This window comes from Simochromis diagramma, unplaced genomic scaffold, assembly GCF_900408965.1.
Source record: "Simochromis diagramma unplaced genomic scaffold, fSimDia1.1 OVJJ01000766.1, whole genome shotgun sequence".
In the NCBI taxonomy this organism is placed as follows: Eukaryota; Metazoa; Chordata; class Actinopteri; order Cichliformes; family Cichlidae; genus Simochromis; species Simochromis diagramma.
This window is the reverse complement of record NW_024386828.1, coordinates 8890-34416: the sequence shown is the minus strand read 5'-3', so window position 1 is coordinate 34416 and position 25527 is coordinate 8890. Positions and strand designations below refer to the sequence as shown.

Below are 25527 nucleotides of genomic sequence, written 5' to 3'. Positions count from 1 at the left end.
TCTCTCACAGTTGAAGTGTACCTCTGGTGCAAATTACTGACCTCTGTCATCATTTTAAGTGGGGGAACTTGCACAATCGGTGGCTGACTAAATACTTTTTTGCCCCACTGTATATGTGTGTTTTCATCATGGAGCATTGTGCTTAGAAAGTTGAGGGGAATGATGAATTAAATCAATTTTGGATTAAGGCAAAATGTGGAACTAGTCATCACTATGGTTAAATAACAAAGCAGCCATAGCTCCACACCTTTATATGTGCAGTGCAATACAACATATCAACTGATAGGTCCACATGTAGCTCCACATTTGGTCATTTTTAAGTTTTATATTGATGATAATTATGACATTATGACACAAGAAGGGCGTTCTTTGTACCCCTGGTTTCCTAAAAGAAACTTTTTATAAAATGTAATACACAGAGCAAATAAGAAACATAATACATTACTTTTTATTTGATTTTAACTACAATAATAAAGACATTACTACGTTAGCATGGGAGTGTTAATATTGACATATGAAGACTAGCATGAAGCTTGTGTACATTTTGACATTGACATAATCATTGTTTTTGTCTTTTAAACCAAAAACACATCAAATGTGAGAATTATGCAGTTTTCAGTTCTGCGCAAACAGCAGATTGATCATCAGGTCATGAGCTAACAGTGTGGGCAAAACATCAGCTGTTAAAAAGTTATAAAGTTAAAAAAGTAAAACAAATAAAAATGTTACTTTAATCCTGGTGATACATTGATCGTTATTGTTCATCATGATCTTCATCCTCAGACACTCCAGTCATAGATGATCAGACTCTAATTTTTGTCTCAGTTTCAGCTGCAGGAGGAACAGAAACTTAGCGGGACTTTTTTTAAAAGCAGAATTTAATCCCATATAAGCAGTGTTATACAAAAGTGGCACTTTCTATTGTTGCCATGAGATCTAGCTCTGACCTCATTAACAACAATACGAATCCCTGATGATAACTGTCTGTCTTTAAATCATGAATATTTTCTTCACTTAATGAACATCAACATACAAACATGCCTGAGGTCACTAGCTGAGCCACAACCAAGGGTCTGTTTCACAAAGTGTAATGAGTTGAGAAGCTTCGTTACACCACTGTGGTCAGTTGGCATCTACTGTCCAACTGGAGGAGGCTGCAAATGGAAGACGTGAATCTTTCACAGCAAGAGGTTAAAGTGCTGCTGCTGCTTTTAAGTTATTTTCAATCAGATGTATCCATCGCCTGATTTTATACTTGAATTGTTATTCAAGTATAAAATTGAGTTGTTAGACTGACAAAATAAGTTTGAAAAAATAGTTTTATGATGGATTTTTTTGACATTTGTTTGGCAGCTACAGTGTTGTATTGGACCACTGACCCTGTGTGGAAATTGAATATATTATTCTAAAATATATATATTTTTTGTTTTACTCTTACCTTGAGTCAACCTTTGCACATGGATATACACAGTATGAGTATACCAGTGAACAGGATGAACAAAAAGATTGTGTACGCCAGCCTGGGAAGAGATATCAGAGGAGGAGGAGAAGGAGGAGGAGCAGTTGTAGACGGAGCTCGAGCTGTGACACAGAAAAAGTTTTGTCATCATTTTTCCTGTTTAGGACCAAATGTTACATGAAAAGTAAATAAAGAAAATCCATCGTTCGTGTAGTGGTGAAGAGTTTACTGTGTAAATGGACTAGCTCTTATGAAGCACTTTTCTACTCTCATTGAGCACTCAAAGCGCTTTATACAACTCATGCATTCATCCAATCACTTTTATCTACGGTTTTTAGTGCTTCTATCTAACATTCACTCGCATTCACACTTCGATAGATGCACCAGAGAGCAACATGGGGTTAGTATCTTGCCCAACGATATTTGGCATGTAGACTGGAGGAGCCTGGGATCAAACCACCGACCTTCTGGTGAGTAGGTGACCCGCTCTACCACTTGAGGTACAGCCACCCCAGTATGTGTGTATTTACATAAAAACATTCAACATTCACTGAGGTGTGTCCGAAATGTGTTAACACTAAAACGGCCTTTCACTGCGTTTCATGGTGAAGCCACTGAATTTGCAGGAAGCAGCTCATATATAGTTTTTAATCAAAGAAACCTGAAGAGCTTCATGTGGATGACAATTTTTTCAGCAGTTTGCAGCTTGCGAATAAAAATGGGAGAGTTTGAAAAAGAACTTTGACCTTTAGTCAGATTTTAATTTGCGTTCACTACTGAGAATGCTAAACACAGGCTCTAAACATTTTTGGGACCCTAAAAATGTTGGGACACTGTATGTATGTAAGTAAATCTAATGCAGTGCAGGCCCATCTTGGGCCTAGTGAAGGGATGAGAGGGGGATAGGAGGCTCCTCCTCGTCTGCCGGAGACGAGGCTGGTGTGGACCTCGCTCTGGAGAAAGGATTCCTGGACTGCTGGTGGACCCATAATGAACATCTGGCATAATTACACCAGGGAATTATAGTGAATATAGAAAATTGTATTTTTATGGGTTTTAGAATTGTTTTATTTAGTCTCCATGGGGATTTTAGTATATATTGATAACATTTTATTTCATATGTTTTTTAAGAGTTGTTTTTTTGTTGTTTTTTTTAATTTGTGCTCCCTGGTCTGGAAATAAACTGTTTCCGATTAGACCTGCTTGTGCCCTTGGTATTTGACTCGCTTGCTCCCCCTTGTATTTAAAATGATCATTCTATTCAGCATGACATTCTGGCGCATCAGCTTTCGTATCCGCATTACAAAGGCACCAAAAACTGAAACAGGAGGATGAGGGTTCTGATTTATAGTTTTACTCCTAGACAGTGTTGGGGAGTAACGGAATACATGTACCGCTGTTACGTATTTAAAATACAAAATATGAGTAACTGTATTCCGTTACAGTTACCGTTTAAAAAGGTGGTATTCAGAATACAGTTACTTTGTTGAAATAAATGGATTACACTGCGGTACTTTCCTGTTTCATTTTGTCGCGGGTCAGGACTGTTTGGTTTTGATTGACAGCTACGTTCTGTTGTTCCAGGCGGCAGCGTTACGGTTGCCATGGTTACAGGGCAACGCTCGCTCTCTCTCTCTGCGCCTTTTCGTTGTTGTTGTTGTGCTAAGCTAACAGGCAGAATGCTACAAGCATAGCTCTAAAGAATGTAGCATCATGGGCAGTGTAGTCCGTGCTGCAGGGAGAATGGACTGCCATACACGTTATGGGTCTGTGAGCGCGAGGAGGGAGAAAAAGGGGAGTGGAAAAGTACGAGTTGTCATCGAGGAAAAACGGGAGCTGGAAGCATGTAAATATAATAATAACCACTTCAGCCAAGAAGAGAGCCTGACGAGCCCAGCTGTAAGTAAGCTATTAAGACTCGACTGTACACCGTGTTCGTGTTTTCCTCCGAAAACAATAAGTTCCGTTGGAGCAGCCTTTCAACGCCTCTCTCTGTCTCTCGCAAGAAAAGTTGACCCACACAACAAAGTAAAGCTATTTTTTGGCTACGAGCCGACAGGGACCCCGCCGTATTAGTCAGAGGTCCCTTTACTACAGTTCGGAGTCGCGGACCTTCAGTAATAGTAATAAATCACACAGCAATAGTACATTCACGTAGTTGTAAACAGCATGATAATATATTAAGTAATCCAAAGTATTCAGAATATGTTACTGTCATTGAGTAACATAACGGAATACGTTACAGAATACATTTTGGGGCATGTATTCTGTAATCTGTAATGGAATACAATTTAAAAGTAACCTTCCCAACACTGCTCCTAGACTACTGGATACCTGTCCTTACAAGCCATCAGACGAAAGCTTCATGAAACTTAATATCATCATCCTCACCTCTCACTTCCAGCCTGATCTCCGGTGACTGTCCTTTTGTGGGATGAACACACTTGTAGAAGCCTTCGTTCTCCTTGGACACATGGATAAAGCTCAACCTTCCCTCAGACCTATTTCCAATAAAAGCACCATTTCTGTAGAAAGCAGCATTGAAATTGGACGTAGACTCCTTTGCATATTTTTCCTTATAGGAGCAGTTTAGTGTCACACTGTCTCCCTCAGTCAGAGGAACAGCAGGACCCTGCAGGATGACACCAGCTGAAATGCCGAGAGAGAAACTGTGGTCTCTGACTCTGGTTTTTGTCCTTCGTTACAAAGTTGCAAAAATGTGTTAATTTTATTTTCTTTAATATAAACTATCTGGCATTGCAAGCTTACTTGTCACTGTGATGTTGATGGTGTTGCTGCACTCCCCGCTGTCAGACTCACACCAGTACACTCCACTGTCTGATGGGTAGACACCTTTGATGATGCAGGATGACCCATTTAATTGGCCCCAGGTCTCACATGAAACAGAAGACCTTGTGGAGGTGTTTCTCTTCACTGTCCAGCTGCTGAAGCTGCCTGGCACTGCACAGCTCAGAGTCACGGTTTCATAATAAAAGAAGACTGACCTGCCGGGATGGATGCTCAGAGTAGCAGCTGCAGGTTCAAAAACATCAGGTCGAGACACATCAGTTAACATGCAGTGTGTGGAGATCAATGACATGAACATCAGAGAAGTAACCTGTACTGATCGTAAGTGCTAAAAGAGACGGGAGACTCACAAAAGATTAACATGAGAGTCAGAATAAATATTCCATTAGACCAGCAAATATGAAGAGACGAGCTACAACAACCATTATAACTAAAATTGGATCAAGATGTATATTATTCTGCTGTACATGCTTATATATATGTATCATTGGAGGGGCAAACAGGCATCCACTGTTTAGCATTAAAGTACAGTCTAGTGTTACATGTTACAGCTGCAGACTCAGAACGACACTTTCTCAACTGTTTGAGGCTTTAAGAGCATTAAAAATAATAAATGAATCAATGCAGTTACACAGTGAAGACAGAAGACAAGATGATTATTAATGTTCACACTGCACTGAAAAAGGCGACTCACAACCAATAAACCCATGTGTAAAATTAACTAAAAGTAACATCTGTAATAGAAACACATTGATTTACCTTTAACATAATCCAAACAGTGGATGAGAGTCCACAGTGAGAAAGTGAGAAGAGATTCCATGGATTTCATATTATAGAAAACAATATGAAAAACAAGTCCACAGTGTGTGGGAGAATAAAACATTTGTTTCTTCCTTCTTTAAATCAACACCCGTGTTTCAGTTTTAATCCCCGAATTAAGGAAGTGTGCTCAGATGGACAGTTTTGTTTTTAAAGGTTACTCAGTGAATGTACTTGAAGTTTCTTCGTGTCAGTCAAAAAAAGAGCTGGCTGACATAAACTATTGAAAAGTGTTTCGGTGTTTGATTATTTTATCTTACTAACCAGAGGAGACACTGGGTCATCTTTTATGAATGAAACTTTCTAAACCAAGATTATAAGTATTTATATTACTTTATATGTAGTGTTCAGATTGCTTTGAAACAAGCAACAAGTGTCAAAATGTCCACAAGGTGGAGACAGACAGACACTAATGATGAGGACATTAGTGAAACTATTTTTCACCAGGAAGCATGCTGATCACAGAGCTGAATTCAAGATTAAGGATATCGTTCATTGGTTTAAATATATATAAAAAAACAATCAGTATCAAAATAAAAGCTGATAGTTCAAATCCACTGAACGGAGCTTTAGCTGTCAGTTTTGTAACCTTAGTCATGGCACATGTATTTATATTTGTCCACGTTTAATTTGTGTAGATTATAATATACATGCGGGCAAACAGACCAAAGGACAACTTTTACAACAGGGCAATAGCCCTAATCAATGCTAACAGCTGAACTTATTGGCTACCTCCCTGTACGTTTTTGGGGGGTAACAACAATAACAATAATAATATTTAAATTTATAACAAGGTATAATGATAACAATAATGTGCAATAACCATACACTTCTTCTTCTTTTTATTACTCAAGTTACTGTGTTGTGTTGTACATGTTGCAAATGTGGGACAGTTTTTCCAATTTCATTGTACTATGTATGACTGTACAATGATAATAAAGAGTTATCTTATCTTACATTTATGTTGCATATTAGTTTTTGCAATATTATTTTTTTATATTTAAATAGCTCATTATCACTTATCTTACCTTATAATTTATTTGTGTGACATAAGTTATTTTTGTGGCACCTTGTTGGACGTAATTTTGGTTCATCCATAATGTTTACAGTAGGAATGTTTTTGAAGTGTAACATGTGTCATGTGCATCAGGAAGATAACAGAGTAAAACGTTGAGTGCACACTGTCTTCCTGTGTTGGTGGTTATTATAGAGGATATTTCTTTCATATTTCATCAGAAAAGAGCTGTCTCTGAGAGAGATCTTAAACATTTAACGGTCCTGAAACTATCAAATGGCATGAAGCAGAAAGCCTCGCTCATATAAGGTTATTACCTGGACTTCCTTATATGAAAAAAATGCAATGGAGTACACAATTCTAGCCTCTTATGTTCAATACAATTTTGTTTTGCTTTTGAGACTCAAATGATTCACAGTGGTAATTTACTCAAGTGCTGTGCACAACAAGCGAGTCCTGTATCTCATGACATTTGTATTATGTCTATACTCATGCAGCACATTGTGAAACATGCTGTGGTTGCTGGACTGTTTGCTCTCCTCTTAGTTGTGGTGAGAATCACAGGAAATTGATAAGGTCAGAAATCATAAGGACACCCATGCCTCACACGTTCTTTGCTTACAAGGAGAGTAGCAGATGCTGCAGGAAGCTTAAACAGTAGGCAAATAGTTGGTTCTTATGAAAGAAAACCATTTCTTGATGTAAGCTGGAGTGGTAATCATTTCCAGAGCCTTGGCACCACAGTAGCATGAACATTTTAAAACAAATTCTAAAATCAACTGGGAGCTAATAAAAGGAGAATAAAATAGGGATGATATGAGGTTACTTGCTATAGTGTGTTAAGAGTCTGGCTTCAGCATCGTGTATTGCCTTGAGACATGAAAGCGACGATTTATCTAAGCCAATAAATACGGGAATACAATAATCTAGGTGCAATGACACAAATGCATGAAACAAGTTTTCTAGTGCAGAAGAGGAGGTCACAATTAAGAAATGTTCCTTAAATGAAAGAAACAGGTACATGAGATCAGTTTTATATGTGAGTCAAAGCCCAAAGATGAATCAAATATTACAAACACTGGTCTTTGCAGAAAAGGAGGGAATGACTTGAGTGATTCTTGAATTAACATCAGGAGGTGCTACAATGCTAGCCTCAGTCTTGCCAGAGTTTAAAAGAAGGCAGGAGTCAATCACTAATCTGGGATAAACAGGGTGGACAACCTGTCCAATCGGTGAACCTCAGCATATATAGCTGAATGTTGTCAGTATAGGAATAATAAGAATGCAAGGAAAATACTGAATAATGCTAAACTAAAGGAATGTGGCCAGAAAGAAACTGAAAATAATCATTAATCCAGGATTGAACCTTGTATAATCATCAATAAGTCATTAGATTATTGTGTTTTATTATGCTTACTATCAAGGATTTAGGCCTTCATTTTTGTCATTTTCCCTGTGCTCAGAGATGAGTACATGCACAGCAAGCTACAGATATGTTTCCTTGTATTGTAATTGTCATGTAGAGAAAAATCTTAGTTTCCTCTTACTTTACTGTATACAAAGAGAGTACTAAGAATACTGTTGGCAGAAAGACACAAAGTAGTTTTAAAAAAGTTGAAATTATCATAGCATGCTCACCTAATCTGGCAGCACATTTAAACATCAGGGAGTAAATACAAATTGTACAACACATCTTAGGTGTAATGGTCTGGTAACTGGTCAAGATAACTTGTACATGCATACAAGGTAGAGAAAAAATAATGCATATAACTGCTTAAAATATGTGTATGTGCCACAAAAGAAGACGGACATGTTTGCTTGAAGCTTTAATGCCGCAAAAAAGAGCTAACACCATCATACGTCAGTGTGTGTTTTATGGGAGTTTCGTGCTTGAGTGTCAGTCCAACACTGTCAATTGACGATATTCTTGGCGCAGACAGATGGCAGATGATATCCACACCATGCATCAAGCCAGCAATTTGAATCTGCAAGATTCAAGAGCAGAAATCATTCAAATGAAAAACCTAAAGAACCAGCCTTTATGGCTTGCATATTTGATCACTTCAACCAGTCATACACATTAAGCACTCGCTGATAACTGTTCTAAATTACCTCGAGAACTCATCTGCAGACAGTTCTCGTAGTAACCATTGCTTGGCTCTCCCCAGCACCATTGTGAAAAAGAGGAACTGGTCCCATCACTCCAAAACCAAGTACCCTTGTAGAAGACAAAGAAGACAAAAAAAAAGTAGTTCAGACAGGCCTGTGTGTAATCCTAACCAACAGATCAGCTCACTTTAATGCAACCACGCATAACTTTCTGTATATCTAACTGGCAAATCTCACATTAGGCATATTATTTACCTGGTTAATAATCTCTAAAAGGCAGATCCTCAGATCTCCACCCAAGATTGTTGATTGACATTTTTGACATAATATTGTATATGTTATCATTAGTGTTATCATTGCTTAGGCTGCTGCCCCCGCGACCCGGCCTCGGATAAAGCGGATGAAGATGGATGGATGGATGGTTATCATTAGTACCTGCCTTAGGTTTCACTGCAGGTGGGAATTAACATTTTCTTTTGACAAAATACCTTGAGTCCTTTGCTTCCTCCAATCCAAACTGCCGTGTTGCCAAACAGCTGCATGATCCTTTGGTGCTCCCAGTAAGTGTGCACTGATGCAAGGTTTGCCCCCAAGCCCCAGCAGTGTCTCTTCAATGAAGAAGGACAAAGCAGAGGTTTTTTAAAACAATGAGTGGTTCAATCAGGTGTTAAAGATGATAAAAGTAAAATAAAATTACCTTAGCAGAATCCCAACTCATGGGTGTTTGATTGTAGGTAAAGCAACGACTACCGACTTGAGTCCAACCGTAAGGACACCGGGCTTGATTCCAACCATCAGGACAATAAATGCACCTCTTGACCAGGTGACTCTTGGCTGTGGACAAATGAACAGTTGTACATGTGTCTCTGGTTAATATCTTATTTTGTATTACTTTTAATTATTATATATCCAATAACTGACAAGTCATACAAGTAACATTGGACATATAAACAATAATTAAAGGTTTGGTGGTGTTCAGGTGCAGTTATGTGTATGAAGTACAGGGCTTTGTCTTTACTTCACGTTGATAGATTGATATATATATATAGCTGTATGCTTTGTATTTATTAAGACAATATAATTAATTGTAACAATGGTAACTTATATATCTTATCTATTATCTTGGATTCAGCATGACATTAGTTATTGAAAATCTGGAAAATGCATTTCACTTGTGGGCATCAATCCCTTTGCTTTAACTCTCATAAATAAGATGCATATTTTACTATTAATTTGTATTTTTAACTACACTCATATATAAATAATGGAAATTATACTGCCATACTCACCACCAGCCGTGGTTACAGCCACCATTGCACAGAGAAGTGCACACAGAGTCAGCAGCTTCATGGTGGTGTTAGTGTCTCTGTGGGAAAAAAAAGCTACTATCAATTCAATACAGAAAGGATGAAAAAAATCTGAGTTTGTCACAGAACATTTACAGAAATAACCTGGAACTATCAATAAAACAGCAGTGACGTGCATGCTGTTTTTCATACTCTTCTTGTATGAATAGTGTGTTAAAGACAAGCTGTGCTCCGGTGAAAATACACTGAAACCAGTGTTATTAACAGCATTTGATAGTCTACTATTATATAAAAAATCCTCTTTGGACTTGCAATAATCAGCAATAATTCCATTCAAATATTTCTCTCTTCATGTGTTTTCTTTCCAGAAAACAACATATGACTGCAAAACCAAATATTTTCAAACCATTTCAGATCATTCATCCTACAATAAAATTGATAATCAATGTTTGTAACATTAATTTAACATCACAATTTGTTTTCTGTTTTCTGCTGATGTAAACAACCAACATGGTTTACTTAACTCCTAGTTTGACTGTACCTGAAGCCAGGAAGGAAAGAATGAAGCAGCTCTCCAAATAAATGGAACGGCCTCTCCAGGTTCCAACACAGAGTGGCAACAGTCGCGGTCCAGGAAGCAGTGGGACACAGTTTCTCTCTGAGTGCCTGATTTTTAAACTGTGACCTGCATATACGTCAGTGACGTCAACAGAAAGAGGCTTAAATTCATTGGAAATGAAAATATAGATTCCATCAGTGACGTTACTTTTATGACTTTCATGACTAAGTGAAATGACACATGAACTCTCTCTTACAGTCAGCAGCATCACCCTCATTACTGTCTTTTTCCTTTCCAAGCCCTGCTGTGTTTTTCATATTGACTCTGGCAGAGAGCCTAAGCTCTTGGGGAAGTGGATCCAGGTGAATCATCTTTATGGATCCTGTTGTGTCTTCCAAAAACTTTCTAATTTTAACAAAGAAATAGTTATTCTCTTTTTTTATTTTTACCGTCTACCTCTGATTCACCATGTCCCTGTGAATGACGCAGAGGGACTTTTAAATGTCCCTTTAAGACCTTTTTCACCTCACATTTTTGTTGTTTAGTTTTAATGTTCTTCCTCTTTATATAAAAATTGAAAGTCTTCATCCATTACAACATCCTCCTCCTCCCACACTGACTGAGTTACTATGAAAGGATTTAGCCTGTCTGTTCCTTCATTCCACCAACAACCGTTTCACCACCAGAGATGGGCAGTAACGCGTTACTGTAATCCGATTACTTTTTCAAGTAACGAGTAAAGTAAGGGATTACTATTGCAAAAAAGGTAATTAGATTACTGTTACTTTCCCGTAAGCACGCTGTGTTAAACAGCTGTGTGCAGAGCAACAATGGATAATATATCGAGCGCGGGAGAGAGTATGAGCGTGCAGCATTTAAAGCGTGGAAGTACTGACCTTACTTTGAGTTTGATTCTGTAAAAAGTGACAAAAACATTAGCGTCCTCTGTTCACTGCGTGGGAAGAAAACTTCTTTTTGCAGCGAAAAAAAATCCCTAAACTTCCGAGCAAGCACCGAGTGCGCAACGACGTAATGGGAAATTCACAGAGAAACTCCCAGATTCTTCCACTGACATAACCGCTGCGGCTCACCTGCACCAGGGCAAACATCCGCCTGCTAAACAGGTGAAAATAGAGCAACAGGACCGCTGAGTCTTTCATTTTATTTATTTTCTGCTGTGTTTTACTTGCATCTATTTGAAAGACTGAGTGTAAACACAAAAAATATCTTATTTTATGTGCTGGAATGTGCAGAAAATAGGTTTAAATATTAAACAAATTTCTTCCAGTCAGAGAATGTTGCATATAATTAAATTTTTGCTTGATGCATAAAGTTAAAAGGTTAAAACTAATAAAACAAGTTTTAAAAAGAGACTTTTCTATTTGATTACATTTTATATGATGGATTATGCAGAAAAGTAGAATTGGGCTGAAAGATCTATCGCTACCTACTCAGGGTATAAATCATGTTTTAATAAGTAACTAAGTAACTAATTACTTTTGAAAATAAGTAATCAGTAAAGTAACGGGATTACTTTTGGGGGGAAGTAATCATTAATTAGTTACTGATTACTTTTTTCAAGTAACTTGACCAACACTGTTCACCACATTGCATGTAAAGTTCTTTCATCTTTTCACTCTTTTCCTTTTTTATCACTTACCTTGTGCCTTTTTCCATATCTACATGCATCTGTTTGTTACCTACTTGTTCAGCTGTCTCTACTTGGGATGCTCCCCCATCCCGCATCTGAAGCATTTCATATTTTCAGATGCTATATGAAGAACAAAGTAAAAGTTATCGATTCAACCTTGAAAAGCAATGCTCAGTTCTTTATCCCCCGTGAGAGTCATTAAAACCTGTATTTTAAAGGAGAAAACAATGTTTTAAGCAAGGAGATTTGCAGCCAAGAAGCATGATTTTAATAGCAGAGAGGAGCTGTGCATGCTTAGACAACTCCTGCTTCGTTTCTGATGAATGATGGAACACTGGTGATTGTAAATGGACTAGTTTTTACATAGCACTTTTTTTATTGTACTTGAGCACTTGAAGCACTTTACACAACATGCCTCATTCATCCATTAATGCAAGAAACTTTTGTCTATGCTTTCTGCCTCTTTTTCCTTTTTTTTTGTGTTTTCTACTTAGCATTCACCACCAATCTTAACATGCTTTATCCAAAGCACACTCTCTGCTGAATCACCCGTAATTATATTCAGAATGTTCAGTTACTTTGTTTTTAGGGCTTCTTTATCTTATCTTTTCTTTATCTTTCCATTCTGGACCTTCTCAGCGTGTAGGTTTAGCTACTCAGTATCTTGCCGGAGCCTCATTTTGCAATGCCACACCCGATCAACTATCCAACAGCCAAACTAAACTCCTTCACTGAGGAGTGGTGAGTCAGGTGCTCCTGACCCGAGCTGGTAGCAGTTCCTCAGAAAAACCTCAGACAACCTGATGAGCAGCACGATGGAGTCATTCTGCATCCCCAGACCCACCCGTATACCTCATCCACTCAGAGAGAGAGAGAGATCAGGTATTCCCTGAAGCAGTTATTTAAACAAAATACAACAAAACATTTCTATAAATCAAGAAACAAGTAAAAAATGTCTTCATGTGAGTACTAACTTAAAGATAAGTTTCCTTTTTTTTTTTACTGCATCTGAAACCAATAATAAAAGTCTGTAGAAAAAAATAAAGTGGAAATGGCCATAGTCCTGGAAAGGAAACAATGGAATTGAGGTTGGAGCTCACACATTTATAAAAACATCTTTTTTTATTTTATGTAGTGTGACCTGCAATTACTTTATTAATGGCAATCAAAAGAGGAGTAAATTCATTGGAAAATAAAATACAGGTTCCACCAGGGATTCTGCTTTTATGACTAAGGAAAGTTTCATCACACCAGTCGGAAATTCTGATCAGAAGCATTATCCTCAGTACTTTGTGTTTCCCGGACAAAATGTAGTTTATTAAGAACCACCAGGGTAAAAATAGAGGCTGGGTTTGAAACAGCAGTTACTCAAAAAAAAAAAAAAAAAACAACCACAGGACTGCTGCTCAGGGACATCAGTGCATCACACTTTAAAACCAGAGTCTTCCTCAGTACCTTCATGCTGAAAAGTACACTATACCAATTTGGTGTCCGGTAGCAAATGGATTTGATTGCTACTGGGTAATTGACTTTACATTATTTGAAAAAAAAATAATTACAAAGAATCACATTCTGATTTTATGCATATTACATGTTCAGATACTAGAAACTGGTGGAAAATTGAAATGTATTAATGGACCAATTCTTATGCTATTTTCCAGGTTTTTGTGGAGCTTTTTCATGCAATGAACGTTTACCAGAGGTTTGGTGCATACTGTTTCTGTATTTGTTGTGTTGGACTGCAAAAGAACAGGCTTTTTTCCTGGCCTTGTCTTCAAACAATCTTAGTTCCTCCTGCCACAGGTCCAAGCAGATGTGATGAACAGATGAGGAGAGAGAGGAGTTCAGTCAGCATCAAATAAGTGCTCTGACATCTTGATTTTGAAGTGATGTCAGTTAAAAGAGGTGGTGCACATACATTACTTTTTATTTTATTTTAACCATAATAATAAAGACAAATATTACTACATTAGCATGAGAAGTGCCAGTATTGACCTATGAAGCCTAGCATGAAGCTTATTTACATTTTGACATTGACATAATCATTGTTTTTGTCTTTTAAACAAAAAACTCATCCAAAGTAAGAATTCTGCAGTTTTCAGTTCAGCACAAAGAGCAGATTAAATCACGAGGTAACAATGTAGGCAAAACATACTGGTGAGACATGATCGTTATTGTTCATCATGATCTTCATCCTCAGACACTCCAGTCAGAGATGATCAGACTCTTTCATTTTTGTCTCAGTTTCAGCTGCAGGAGGAACAGAAACTTTATGTAGTGGGACCTTTTTTAAAAGCAGAATTTAATCCCATGTAAGCAGTGCTATACAACAGTGGCACTTTCTATTGTTGCCATGAGAACTAGCTCTGACCTCTCACCTCATTAACAACAATAAGAATCCCTGATGATAACTGTCTGTCTTTATCTGCTGTGACATTTGTGCTGAAAACATCAATATCTGTCTTCACTTAATGAACATCAACATACAAACATGCCTGAGGTCACCTGATGAGCCACAACCAAGGGTCTGTTTCACAAAGCGTAATAAGTTGAGAAGCTACGTTACACCACTGTGGTCAGTTGGCATCTACTGTCCAACTGGAGGAGGCTGCAAATGGAAGATGTGAATCTTTCACAGCAAGAGGTTAAAGTGTTGCTGCTGCTTTTAAGTTATTTTCAATCAGATGTATCCATCACCTGATTTCATACTGAATTATTGTTAGACTGACAAAATAAGTTTGAAAAAATAGTTTTATGATGGATTTTCTGTCATTTGTTTTGCAGCTAAGCTATTTGTTTGGTGTTGTATCTGACCTTTGACCCTGTGGAAAATTAATATATTCTCAGTATGATTTTTTCTGTTGTACTCTTACCTTGAGTAAACTTTTTGCCCACGGATATACACAGTATCAGTATACCAGTGAACAGGAGGAACAAAAAGATTGTGTACGCCAGCCTGGGAAGAGACATCAGAGCAGGAGGAGGAGCAGTCGTAGACGGAGCTCGAGCTGTGACACAGAAACGGTTTTGTCATCATCTTTTCTATTTAGGACCAAATGTTACATGAAAAGTAAATAAAGAAAATTGACATTTCATGTAGTGGCACAAGATTGCTTCTAAAAACCGTGGAACAACTTTAGAATAGGTCTGTGAAGGTTCTCAGTCATCCAGGTCATCGTAGTCAAAGGAGCTTGCAAAGAAAAGCGTCTGGACTTCTTTAAGTTGCTTGAAGACGTTTCACCTCTCATCCGAGAAGCTTCTTCAGTTCTAAGGTCAAATGGTGGAGAGTCCCAGATATAAACCTAGTGGGAGTAACCCCCCACAGAGGGACAAAACTGGGTGTGAAACTGGGTGCGGGTCCCAATCAGCCAGAGTTTCGGGTGTGTTCATTGTGAAACCTGGCCCCACCTTGTCATGCGAATTCCTGAGGTCAGATGGCCCAGGATGTGAGTGGGCGTTAAGGCATCTGGGAAGTTTCACACCTTGGCTCAGGCGATTAGAGGATCATCAGGGGGTCCTTTTGTCCCTCTGTGGGGGGTTACTCCCACTAGGTTTATATCTGGGACTCTCCACCATTTGACCTTAGAACTGAAGAAGCTTCTCAGATGAGAGGTGAAACGTCTTCAAGCAACTTAAAGAAGTCCAGACGCTTTTCTTTGCAAGCTCCTTTGACAACTTTAGAATAAGTGCCAAGTGCTGTTACGTTAACTTTACCTTCCTCACTCTTTTGTCACGACCGTGGTCCTTCCTCCTGCACATCTCCTGTGACTGAGAGGGCTTGTTACTAGCTGTGCTGGTACTACCCTTGATGGTGCACCAGTAGCCCTGACAGCTAAGATGTTGTTTACTTTACACATTTTTCTGCACGTATTGTGAGTTTATTTTTATTTTCCTCTCTTAGGGAAGTGCTCAGTATGCCAGATTACCAGTCCAGACCTGGCTCTCATCTGGCATTTCATTACAAACAGGCTGTCATGGAAATCACTGCATGGACTGAGGAACAGAAATCACTGAGTGCAAAGACAGTGCACAGTGTTTTGACAAGTGTAGGATAAAGCTCTAACATACAAAGAAGAAGCCATGATATAAACATGATCCAGAAACATCTTCTCTGTGCTAAAGTTCATTTAAAATGGACTCAGGTAAATCAGGAAACTATTCCCTGGTTGGATGAATCAAAATTGGAAATTATTTAAGGAAAACATGAAACCTTTAACCTCTGAAGAGAAGCAGGGTGTGCATTTGTGCCCTATGGGACTGACAGTTTGCACATCTGAAGAGGCACGATCAATGCTGGAAGATATCTACATGTTTGCCTTTGTCAAATCAAAGGCAAACCGGGAGTTAGAGAGTATTGTTGTGTAGGTGGGTGAAAAAGCTTAAAGGTTAATCTGACTCTATGGTTCAAATGGCTGACTGAACTATATGCTGCTGTGGTGCATTATGGGTAATGTAGGCACCAAAACTGAAACAGGAGGATGACTGTTCTGATTTTGGTTTTACTCCTAGACTACCAGATAACTGTTCCTAAAAGCCATCAGACGAAAGCTTCATGAAATCTACCATCATCCTCACCTCTCACTTCCAGCCAAATCTCTGGTGACTGTCCTTTAGTGGGATGTTCACACTTGTAGGAGCCTTCGTGCTCCTTGGACACATGGATAAAGCTCAACCTTCCTTCAGACGTTTTTTCAATAACAGCACCATTTCTGTAGAAAGCAGCACTGAAATTGGACGTAGACTCTTTTGCATATTTTTCCTTATAGGAGCAGTTTAGTGTCACACTGTCTCCCTCAGTCAGAGGAACAGCAGGACCCTGCAGGATGACACCAGCTGAAATGCAGAGAGAGAAACTGTGGTCTCTGACTCTGGTTTTGTTCTTAGTTACAAAAATTGCAAAATCTGTTAATTTTATTTTTACTTAAGATACAACATCAACAATCTGACATTACTTAGCAAGCTTACTTGTCACTGTGATGTTGATGGTGTTGCTGCACTCCCTGCTGTCAGACTCACACCAGTACACTCCACTGTCTGATGGGTAGACACCTTTGATGGTGCAGGATGATCCATTTAATTGGCCCCAGGTCTCACATGAAACAAAAGACCTTGTGGAGGTGTTTCTCTTCACTGTCCAGCTGCTGAAGCTGCCTGGCACTGCACAGCTCAGAGTCACAGTTTCATAATAAAAGAAGACTGACCTGCCGGGATGGATGCTCAGAGTAGCAGCAGCTGGTTCAAAAACATCAGGTCGAGACACATCAGTTAACATGCAGCGTGTGGAGATCAATGACATGAACATCAGAGAAGTAACCTGTACTGATCGTAAGTGCTAAAAGAAACGGGAGACTCACAAAAGATTAACATGAGAGTCAGAATAAATATTCAATTAGACCAGCAAATATGAAGAGACGAGCTACAACAGCCATTATAACTAAAATTGGATCAAGATGTATATTATTCTGCTGTACATGCTTATATGTATAACAGTCACGGTCTGCTGGGCTGTATCATTGGAGGGGCAAACAGGCATCCACTGTTTAGCCAACAGTACCCTGACCTACTAGGATAAAACCCACAGACCCATTTTAATCCCCTGATGTTCCACAGATCTGAACTCCAACTAAGAACTTCTGTGATTTCCAAAAAGTACCACAGAGTGACAAAACACTCAGAAGCCTATGCAGTTACACAGTGAAGACAAATGATAAGAGGATTATTAATGTTCACGCTGCACTGAAAAAAGCTCATGACTCACAAACTATAAACTCGTGTTAAAAGAACTAAAAGTGACATCTGTATAAGAAACATATTGATTTACCTCGAAATCCAAGCAGTGGATGAGAGTCCACAGTGAGAAAGTGAGAAGAGACTCCATGGATTTCATATTATAGAAAAAAACAAGTCCACAGTGTGTGGGAGAATAAAACATTTTGGCTCTTCCTTCTTTAAATCAACATCCATGTTTCAGTTTTAATTCTTAAATTCAGGAAGTGTGCTCAGATGGCCAGTTTTGTTTTTAACGGTTTTAAAGGTTACTCAGTGAATGTCCCCAAAGTTTCTGTCAGCCAAAATAAGAGCTGTCTGACTTAAACTACTTTAGTGCTTGATTATTTAATTACTCACCAGAGGGGACGCTGGGTCATCTTTTATGAAAGGAACTTTCTAAACCAACATTATAAGTATTTTAATTACTTTATATAAAATGTTCAGATTGCATTAAAATAAGCAACAAGTGTAAAAATGCCCACAAGGTGGAGACAGACACAATGCTGATGAGGACATTTGTGAGACTATTTTTCACATTTTTTGATGTCAAAGGCACTTATGCCTGGTTACTGTTATTTCTTCATCCCACTTACCACAGCAGATAGTTAATGCCAGGTTACAGAGTAACACAAGAGTAATGTTTCTAAAAGTAAGAACATATATTTTTTTGATGTATTTAGAACAGCAGTAATACAGACAGACACTGACACATAAAATGATACATTAAACCACAGGACATATTATAAATTAAATAAGTATTTGACAAATATCTTACAGCAGGTTTACAAAAGACAATATACTAGTTTGTATATACAATCCTATATAAAACAAGTGCAGCCTGGAGCGTGAGCGGCACTGGTGAAGGTTTGCACTCTCAGAGTGCTTCTTCATAACATTGTGACACTGAATTTGTCCTTTAAACATAAAACTCATCAAATGCAAAAATGAGACAGTTTTCTGTTCACTTTATATAATTTTAGATTCATACAAAATCGAACATCATTGCTGCTGAGAGGTTATTAAGGTTGAAAGGATCAGTGTAAGACTATTGCTTTAATCCCAGTGATATGTTGATTGTTGATCATCGTCTTCCAGCACTCGAGTTAGAGATTATCAGGCCATTTCCTTTCAGCTTCAGCTCGAGCTGCAGGAAGAACAAAAACTATTTATAGTGCGACATTTTTCAAAGATGACATTTAGTCACGTATAAGCTGCTTCATACAATCGCAACAACAACACCTATTGTTTCCAGAGAACCAGCTCTGTTTCCACCTCATTGACTGTAACAAGGATATCAGATAACTGTCAGCTTTTCTGCCACAGAAATGACTCAACAGCAGCTGGAAACTTTGCTGTGAAACGTGATGCAAACAAGTGAACATCCATCCTCGCTGCAGGAGCATGAACATACTCAGACACCACCAGGGGGCTGCATCACATGGTGTCATTTGACTTTGCACCACTGTGGATGCTCCGCTCCCCTTAATGTGGTTAGACTGAACCAAAGATTATAATAACTGTTTCTACTCTATGGTTTCACTCAGTCAAACAGACGTTGCCTTCAGGTGACATGATGATTGTTATCTATGTGTGAGGTCTGATATCATTAGCTTGTTCTGGCTCCAAATGCCCACCAAGCAGCAGCTTAAGAAGCAAAAGTAAAATGGTGAAATTCTGACAGTGACGATGTCCAGGCCTGCATGAAAAAGAGGACATTTTAGATTTAATGGAGGCAGAAGTAAGCAGTAACCTCTACTGTAGCCTTCTGACTGGTAAATAACCTGCTCTACCACCAATACATTCACACACACACATAAAAAAAATGACATTTTGGCTCACAGCACTGCATTAAACCCATAAATACTTGGTGCCAAGATGGGAAACACAACAGTCAGCACTGAAACTCCATTACGATTACATAATTTCATATTTCAGACCTTAATGTGAGATTTTATCATTTTGGTCATTCTTTTCAAAGCTTTTTTTAAAAAAAAGGTGAGGCCCACTCATTTCAAGCTCTAAGGTTGGGGAAACGTGCAGTCAGCTGAGACTGAAGAAGTCACTTGGATGAGTGACCAAATGTTTCTACCACTGAAAACATTACATCCAGATGAGCAGAATCAACTTTTTGGGTTCAAGCATCAGGTTGATGCCTGATGCTTCAGGTCTGCAACCTCATGCAGTCAGATTCCATCTTTAAAGCAACTTTTGTGCCTGATGACTAAAGTAATAAAATCCAGCCTGAACGTCATGAATCTAAAACTGAACTTCAGAAATGTATTTACAAATAGTGACAGAGTGAGGTAATGCTACTTTTCTTCAATGATCTCCCAAAGCATTGCAAGATACAGAGACAAATACCAAAACAACTCTGGAGGTTTAAGAGTTATTATACTCTCAATAAGAACGCACATTTACAGCAGTGGTGTAGCTCACTGGGTTCAGCAGGTGATGCATATGTCATAAAGCTAATACAGAAACCTGAGCTTTTACTCTGAGTTCTGCTCCCAGCTTTCATGTCTTCTCTCCACTGTGTTATTGCAATAAAGGCCTTCCAAAAAAGTGCATGTTAAAGATCAGTAAGAGAGGCGCAGCATCTGTAAGTAACCCTGCAAATAAGGTGGCACCACGTGCACAAGGGCTAATGGGTTAAAAGTCTTACATTGTGAACTTAATGTCCAGAGTGAAATTTTAGTTTTTGTAAAGTTTACTCATTATATATGATAATAATTCATTTTTGACATTTCTTCAGCACCTATGTCCTCTGAGCCCTTAAAGAAAATTGACATAAACCAACATAATCAGAATTTTTTGAAGTTTTCTTACCTTGAGCCCACTTCCTGTAGGTGTACACAGCCAGTATGAGTATACAGGTGTAGAGGATGAACAGCAGGATGGTGCTCAAAAGTTTGGGCAGAGCGATCGGAGGAGTAGGATCAGGATCAGGATCAGGGGTGGTCACGGGGATATTATTCTCTGTTAGGAGATAAAGTTTTATCATCAGTTCTTCTGTTTAGAGCGAGCATTAAAAAATGTTAATTTTAAATCAATATTTCGTGTTGATACATATGCAGAGGTTACTGTGCATTTCACAAAAACATTTCAAGGAACCACATCAGGACATGAAAAACAGAGCTTCTGTGAAATGAGTCAAAGTTTTCAGCATAAAGATATGAGATGTATGACAAACCTTATACCTGGCCTACAGTACCACTTCCTGTGGTAGAACCGCTGCATATCCAGGAAGCAGCTCATATATGTGAAAAAAACCTGACACGCTTCATGTTGGTGACACGCTTCATGTGACATTTCATTTCATTTGCTACAGTAGTTAGATTTTTCAGATTGGTTTTATAACGAAACACACAGTCATTTCATTTCTGGATAAGAAAGCAAATTACTCCATAAATATTTTAAACCAAATCTAAAATTCTAGCACATTTCTCTTTTGACCTTTTTATTTATTTTCTTTTTTAGTAGGGATGTCGGCCGGCAGTGTGTTCTCATTCTGGGACATCGATTAAAGCATTTATTTGCCAAATACCAGCTTCATTTACATCATAGTTGTGTGTTTAAGAAAAGAACTGGTTATGTCTCTAGTGTCTTCTCTAGACCCTAGGACTCTAAGACACCAGAAAAAGCATGTGATAGAGTGCAAGATAGTGACTTTGTACTGTGTACTGTGTGCAGAAGTCAGGACGCCAGTGTCAGAGAAGTACACGAGAAGGGTGTTGCAGGACATGTAACAGGATGAGACAGTCATGAGGGGCATGGTGGGATTAACAGATGGGTTTATGATGGGGTTGGGATGACATCAGAGATCAGCTCTGAGCTCCTTCTTATTTGAGATGGTGATGGACAAGCTGACAGATGAGGAGTTTCTGTGGACTATGATGTTTGCAGATGACACTGAAATTTGTATTAAGAGAGTGGGGAACAGGTGGAAGAGAGCCTGGGGAGGTGGAGGTAAGTTCTGGAGATAAGATGAATGAAAGTCCCTAGAAGTAAGCTAGAATACATGTTTGTGAATGTGGGAGACAGTGCACAAGAGAGGCAAAGAAGAGAGTACAGGCAAGGTGCTGTGGGCAGAGATGAGTGTCATGAGTGTGAGTTATGGCAAAAGGATAACAGGAAGAATGAAAGGGGGAATTACAAAATGATAGTTACAGCTGCTGTGATATATAGTTTGGACAAGGTAACACATCACTTCTCCCACCTCACAGCTGGAGGTGGGAGAAGTGACGATAAACAGCGAGAATAAAACTGAAAACTACTTGGTTAACTTTTGATTTAGGAATATAAAACTTTAGGTTAATCAATGTCCCGGAAATGTTAAGATTTAGTTTACTCTTTAAAACTTACAGCTTTAAACCTGACTTTCACCAGGCAGCATAGAGGGGTAGACATACTGGTGCATTATGGTGATACAGGCTTTGTTAATTACTTGTGGTCAGGTTTATACAAAAAACATCCCATTTAATCACTGAGTTATAACTGAAACTGCTTTATGTATGCAACAGTATTTATAAGCTGTCAGACGAAACCTTCATGAAACCTACCATCAACATCACCTCTCACTTCCAGCCTGATCTCCGGTGACTGTCCTTTTGTGGGATGTTCACACTTGTAGAAGCCTTCGTTCTCCTTGGACACATGGATAAAGCTCAACCTTCCTTCAGGCTTTTTTTCAAAAAAAGTACCATTTCTGTAGAAAGCAGTAATGAAATTGGACGTAGACTCCTTTGCATATTTTTCCTTATAGGAGCAGTTTAGTGTCACACTGTCTCCCTCAGTCAGAGGAACAGCAGGGACCCTGCAGGATGACACCAGCTGAAATGCAGAGAGAGAAACTGTGGTCTCTGACTCTGGTTTTGTCCTTGGTTACAAAAAAATTGCAAAATGCGTTAATTTTATTTTTACTTAAGATACAACATCAACAATCTGACAGTACTTAGCAAGCTTACTTGTCACTGTGATGTTGATGGTGTTGCTGCACTCCCTGCTGTCAGACTCACACCAGTACACTCCACTGTCTGATGGGTAGACACCTTTGATGGTGCAGGATGACCCATTTAATTGGCCCCAGGTCTCACATGAAACAGAAGACCTTGTGGAGGTGTTTCTCTTCACTGTCCAGCTGCTGAAGCTGCCTGGCACTGCACAGCTCAGAGTCACGGTTTCATAATAAAAGAAGACTGACCTGCCGGGATGGATGCTCAGAGTAGCAGCTGCAGGTTCAAAAACATCAGGTTGAGACACATCAGTTGACATGCAGAACATGCAGTGTGAGAAGATCAAACACATAGATGTTGAAACCATTTCTGCCACTGCACAGATTCAAACCAGCGACCATTTTGGACAAAAGTTTCCACAAACTCAACATTGCCAAGAACGACATGGTAATTTTAGGCTTTTAAGCCCCACGCCCCGCTACCAGGGGTAAAAAGGAGGAGCTCACGTTTAATCGGTTATAACACGGTGTCAGAAATATAAGTCCGGACATGTGCGGTATCCACAAAAACCTCTGAATCTCAGTTAAAATCTCATATAAACCATTTCTACAAAAACTAAACAGAACGAAAACAAGTCATGATTAAACGAACACTTACGTAAATGTCCGCTAAACAAACAAAACCAAACAAGAAATTCTCCAGACTTTATGTAACCGGCTAAAGAAAGGTGAGTTATCTTCCAGAGATATCAACGATTCCAAACACCAAGTTTCACCACACTCTGACCAAAATTCACTGAACGAGCCGCAAAAGAAGACCACAAAAACACATAGCGGCGCAAATGCGCTAAGACAGAAAATGGCTTACTGTTCAGATTTCGCAGTTAGCCGTTAGCCACATGATTATCAGCAGTTTCCAAGGCTAACTAATGGCATCAGAGCCATTTCCGTCAACAACCTACATTTTAGACCCACCTACAGACACGTGACTGGATGGAGGTCACATGTAGTAAGTTTGGGGCCACGTTGAGTTTGGCCTTGCAAGTTCTGATTGGTTGAAGTGACAGGAATGTGGCATCATTACTGTGATTCTATTGGCTCAAACGATTAAAAAGAGGTGTCAATCATGCAAATTTACCAAAAGAAACCAAAGTTACAGCCCCTCAGAATTTAAAGGGCCAATTAAACGTTACATGCGCATGGCAGAAAAGGGCCATTGCCATGTAAATGTGTGGTTAATTCTTCAAAAATGTATTAAAAAAACAAGCATTTTTAAGCATGTTAATAAAATTAATGAATTTCTGCTTAATTTTATTTTGATACCAAAATTGTAAGCACAGCGTTTGTATTTGCGGAGAAATAATCAATTAATTTTGTGTATTTCATTTTAGAGCAGGAAGCTCAGAAACCACTTTGGGGCTCAAGATTAATGATTTCTTTGAAATGTTTTCTTTCCACTTTAATCTCTAATCTTAACCTTATTCCATTTCAAAAAAAGTAACTGGTTGCACAAATTTGAATTTATTTTCGATTTTCTCAAATCTGCACTGCACATCAAAATAATACTTTTAGGTTCAATATACACACACTTAAATCTTTTAGTAAGTGACGCTTAATGACAAGGTCACCTTTTCATGGGTGATCATGATTGACTACAAGTGGTACTTTATGTCTGTCAGCACTAAAGGACTTGTTTCACAGCGCTCATCAGATTAACCAATACTCAAAAAATGGGAAAGTCCAAAGATCTGAATGAAGATCTAAGAAGTAACATACAAAGACACAGACTAAGACACAATGACATTGACATTGACATTGGGACAGAGGAGGAAACAGACATGGGAACAAGACAAAAAGAGAAGATGGAGACGGCGAGAGACATGATGGGCTGTGGAGAACACACATGGATGCACATGAAGGACAGATGAGACAAGGATGAAACACAAGGAGCAAAACCTGGGACAACTAAGGGTGACAGGACACAGAGAGAAGGGGAGCGAGACCACAGAAGGCGAGCAGACACAGACATAAGTGGGGAAAGCTGTAAACTCAATCACATGAAAAGAACCAAAACTCAAACCTAAAACTTCTTAACAAAGCAAAAAATCAAACATCAACAAATATGTTAACCTAAAAAAGTAACCTCAAAGAGCTGGGTCAAAGACCCAGAACCAAAACATTCTGCCAATAAGAGAGGTCAAACTTCCCATCAGAGTTATGCCTGCAGCTTGTTGTTGGCTGTCACTAATATTTGTTAAATGTTAACCAAATATTTCAACCTTTTTTTGTTCAGTTTTTTAAAGTCATTAAAGATGTAAGAACAGTTGAAGAAACCATTAAAAGCCCACAATTACCTCAACATTCACTCCCCTGATGAGTGTATGGAAACTTCTGACCATGAATGTTCAAGAAAGGTTAATGTTAGCTTCAGGGAAAACTAATCCATGTAAATATTCCACCATGTATGAAGTGATGCGAGTTATAACAACCATGACAGCTGATGTTGCATTAACATGTATGAGAGGAATTCAAATTCAAAATCATAAAATGCACAAAATCAGGAATCTGCCCAGCTAACAGGGGCTTAGAGACAGATTCCACTCGAGGACTCAAGTCATCAGTCCATCACAGAGCTAAACGTTCACAGACAACCATCCTTACCTGTGAACAATTAAAATAACTAGTTAACCTAACAGGCATGTGTTTGGACCGTGGGAGGAAGTTAGACTACCAGGAACTCACACAGTCCAAACAAAGACACAAACTCCACTCACAAGACCCTTTAACCCTTTGGCTCTAAGCCAACATGGCTCATTTCTCAAATGATTTACAGAAGAAAAAGACAAATATGTTTTCTGATGTTCACATGTAGCAAAGTGTTTTAAAGAATTTCAGAAACTGCTTTTAAAACTTTAACCATCATTTAAGAATTGACTCATTGCAAATGAGAAAAACTGCATGCAAGCTATAAATATAAAAACAAACAAAGATCTGTTGTTGACAAATATGGAATAAAAAGTCAGTTTTCTTACTGATCATGAGGCAGACTGGTGCGATCATCATCCTGTTTTAAAGATGAC

The 25527-nt window shown here is 38.6% G+C and overlaps 3 protein-coding genes across 4 annotated transcripts; all 3 read right to left on the bottom strand.

Annotated features, from left to right (window-relative positions):
* Nucleotides 1–46: 46 nt before the first annotated feature.
* Nucleotides 47–25527, bottom strand: LOC120730797 (Fc receptor-like protein 5). 2 transcript variants are annotated; one of them, XM_040027281.1, is made up of 8 exons: nt 25480–25527; nt 22461–22724; nt 22068–22326; nt 20323–20472; nt 16693–18640; nt 16303–16560; nt 1439–1581; nt 47–831 (listed from the first exon to the last, which is right to left on the bottom strand). In XM_040027281.1, exons 5-7 carry the CDS (start codon nt 17027–17029, stop codon nt 1445–1447), a joined length of 732 nt encoding a protein of 243 aa, XP_039883215.1. In that variant the 5' UTR covers nt 17030–18640; nt 20323–20472; nt 22068–22326; nt 22461–22724; nt 25480–25527; the 3' UTR covers nt 47–831; nt 1439–1444. The 2 variants fall into 2 exon arrangements, with proteins under 2 accessions (XP_039883215.1, XP_039883214.1); XM_040027280.1 differs by lacking the exons at nt 47–831; nt 1439–1581 and adding exons at nt 11610–13977; nt 14601–14735.
* Nucleotides 3757–5297, bottom strand: LOC120730798 (Fc receptor-like protein 5). The gene is made up of 3 exons (XM_040027282.1): nt 5027–5297; nt 4229–4492; nt 3757–4108 (listed from the first exon to the last, which is right to left on the bottom strand). Exons 1-3 carry the CDS (start codon nt 5148–5150, stop codon nt 3810–3812), a joined length of 687 nt encoding a protein of 228 aa, XP_039883216.1. The 5' UTR covers nt 5151–5297; the 3' UTR covers nt 3757–3809.
* Nucleotides 7062–10847, bottom strand: LOC120730799 (type-2 ice-structuring protein-like). Its single transcript, XM_040027283.1, has 6 exons — nt 10059–10847; nt 9500–9576; nt 8908–9044; nt 8699–8818; nt 8214–8319; nt 7062–8086 (listed from the first exon to the last, which is right to left on the bottom strand). Exons 2-6 carry the CDS (start codon nt 9558–9560, stop codon nt 8013–8015), a joined length of 498 nt encoding a protein of 165 aa, XP_039883217.1. The 5' UTR covers nt 9561–9576; nt 10059–10847; the 3' UTR covers nt 7062–8012.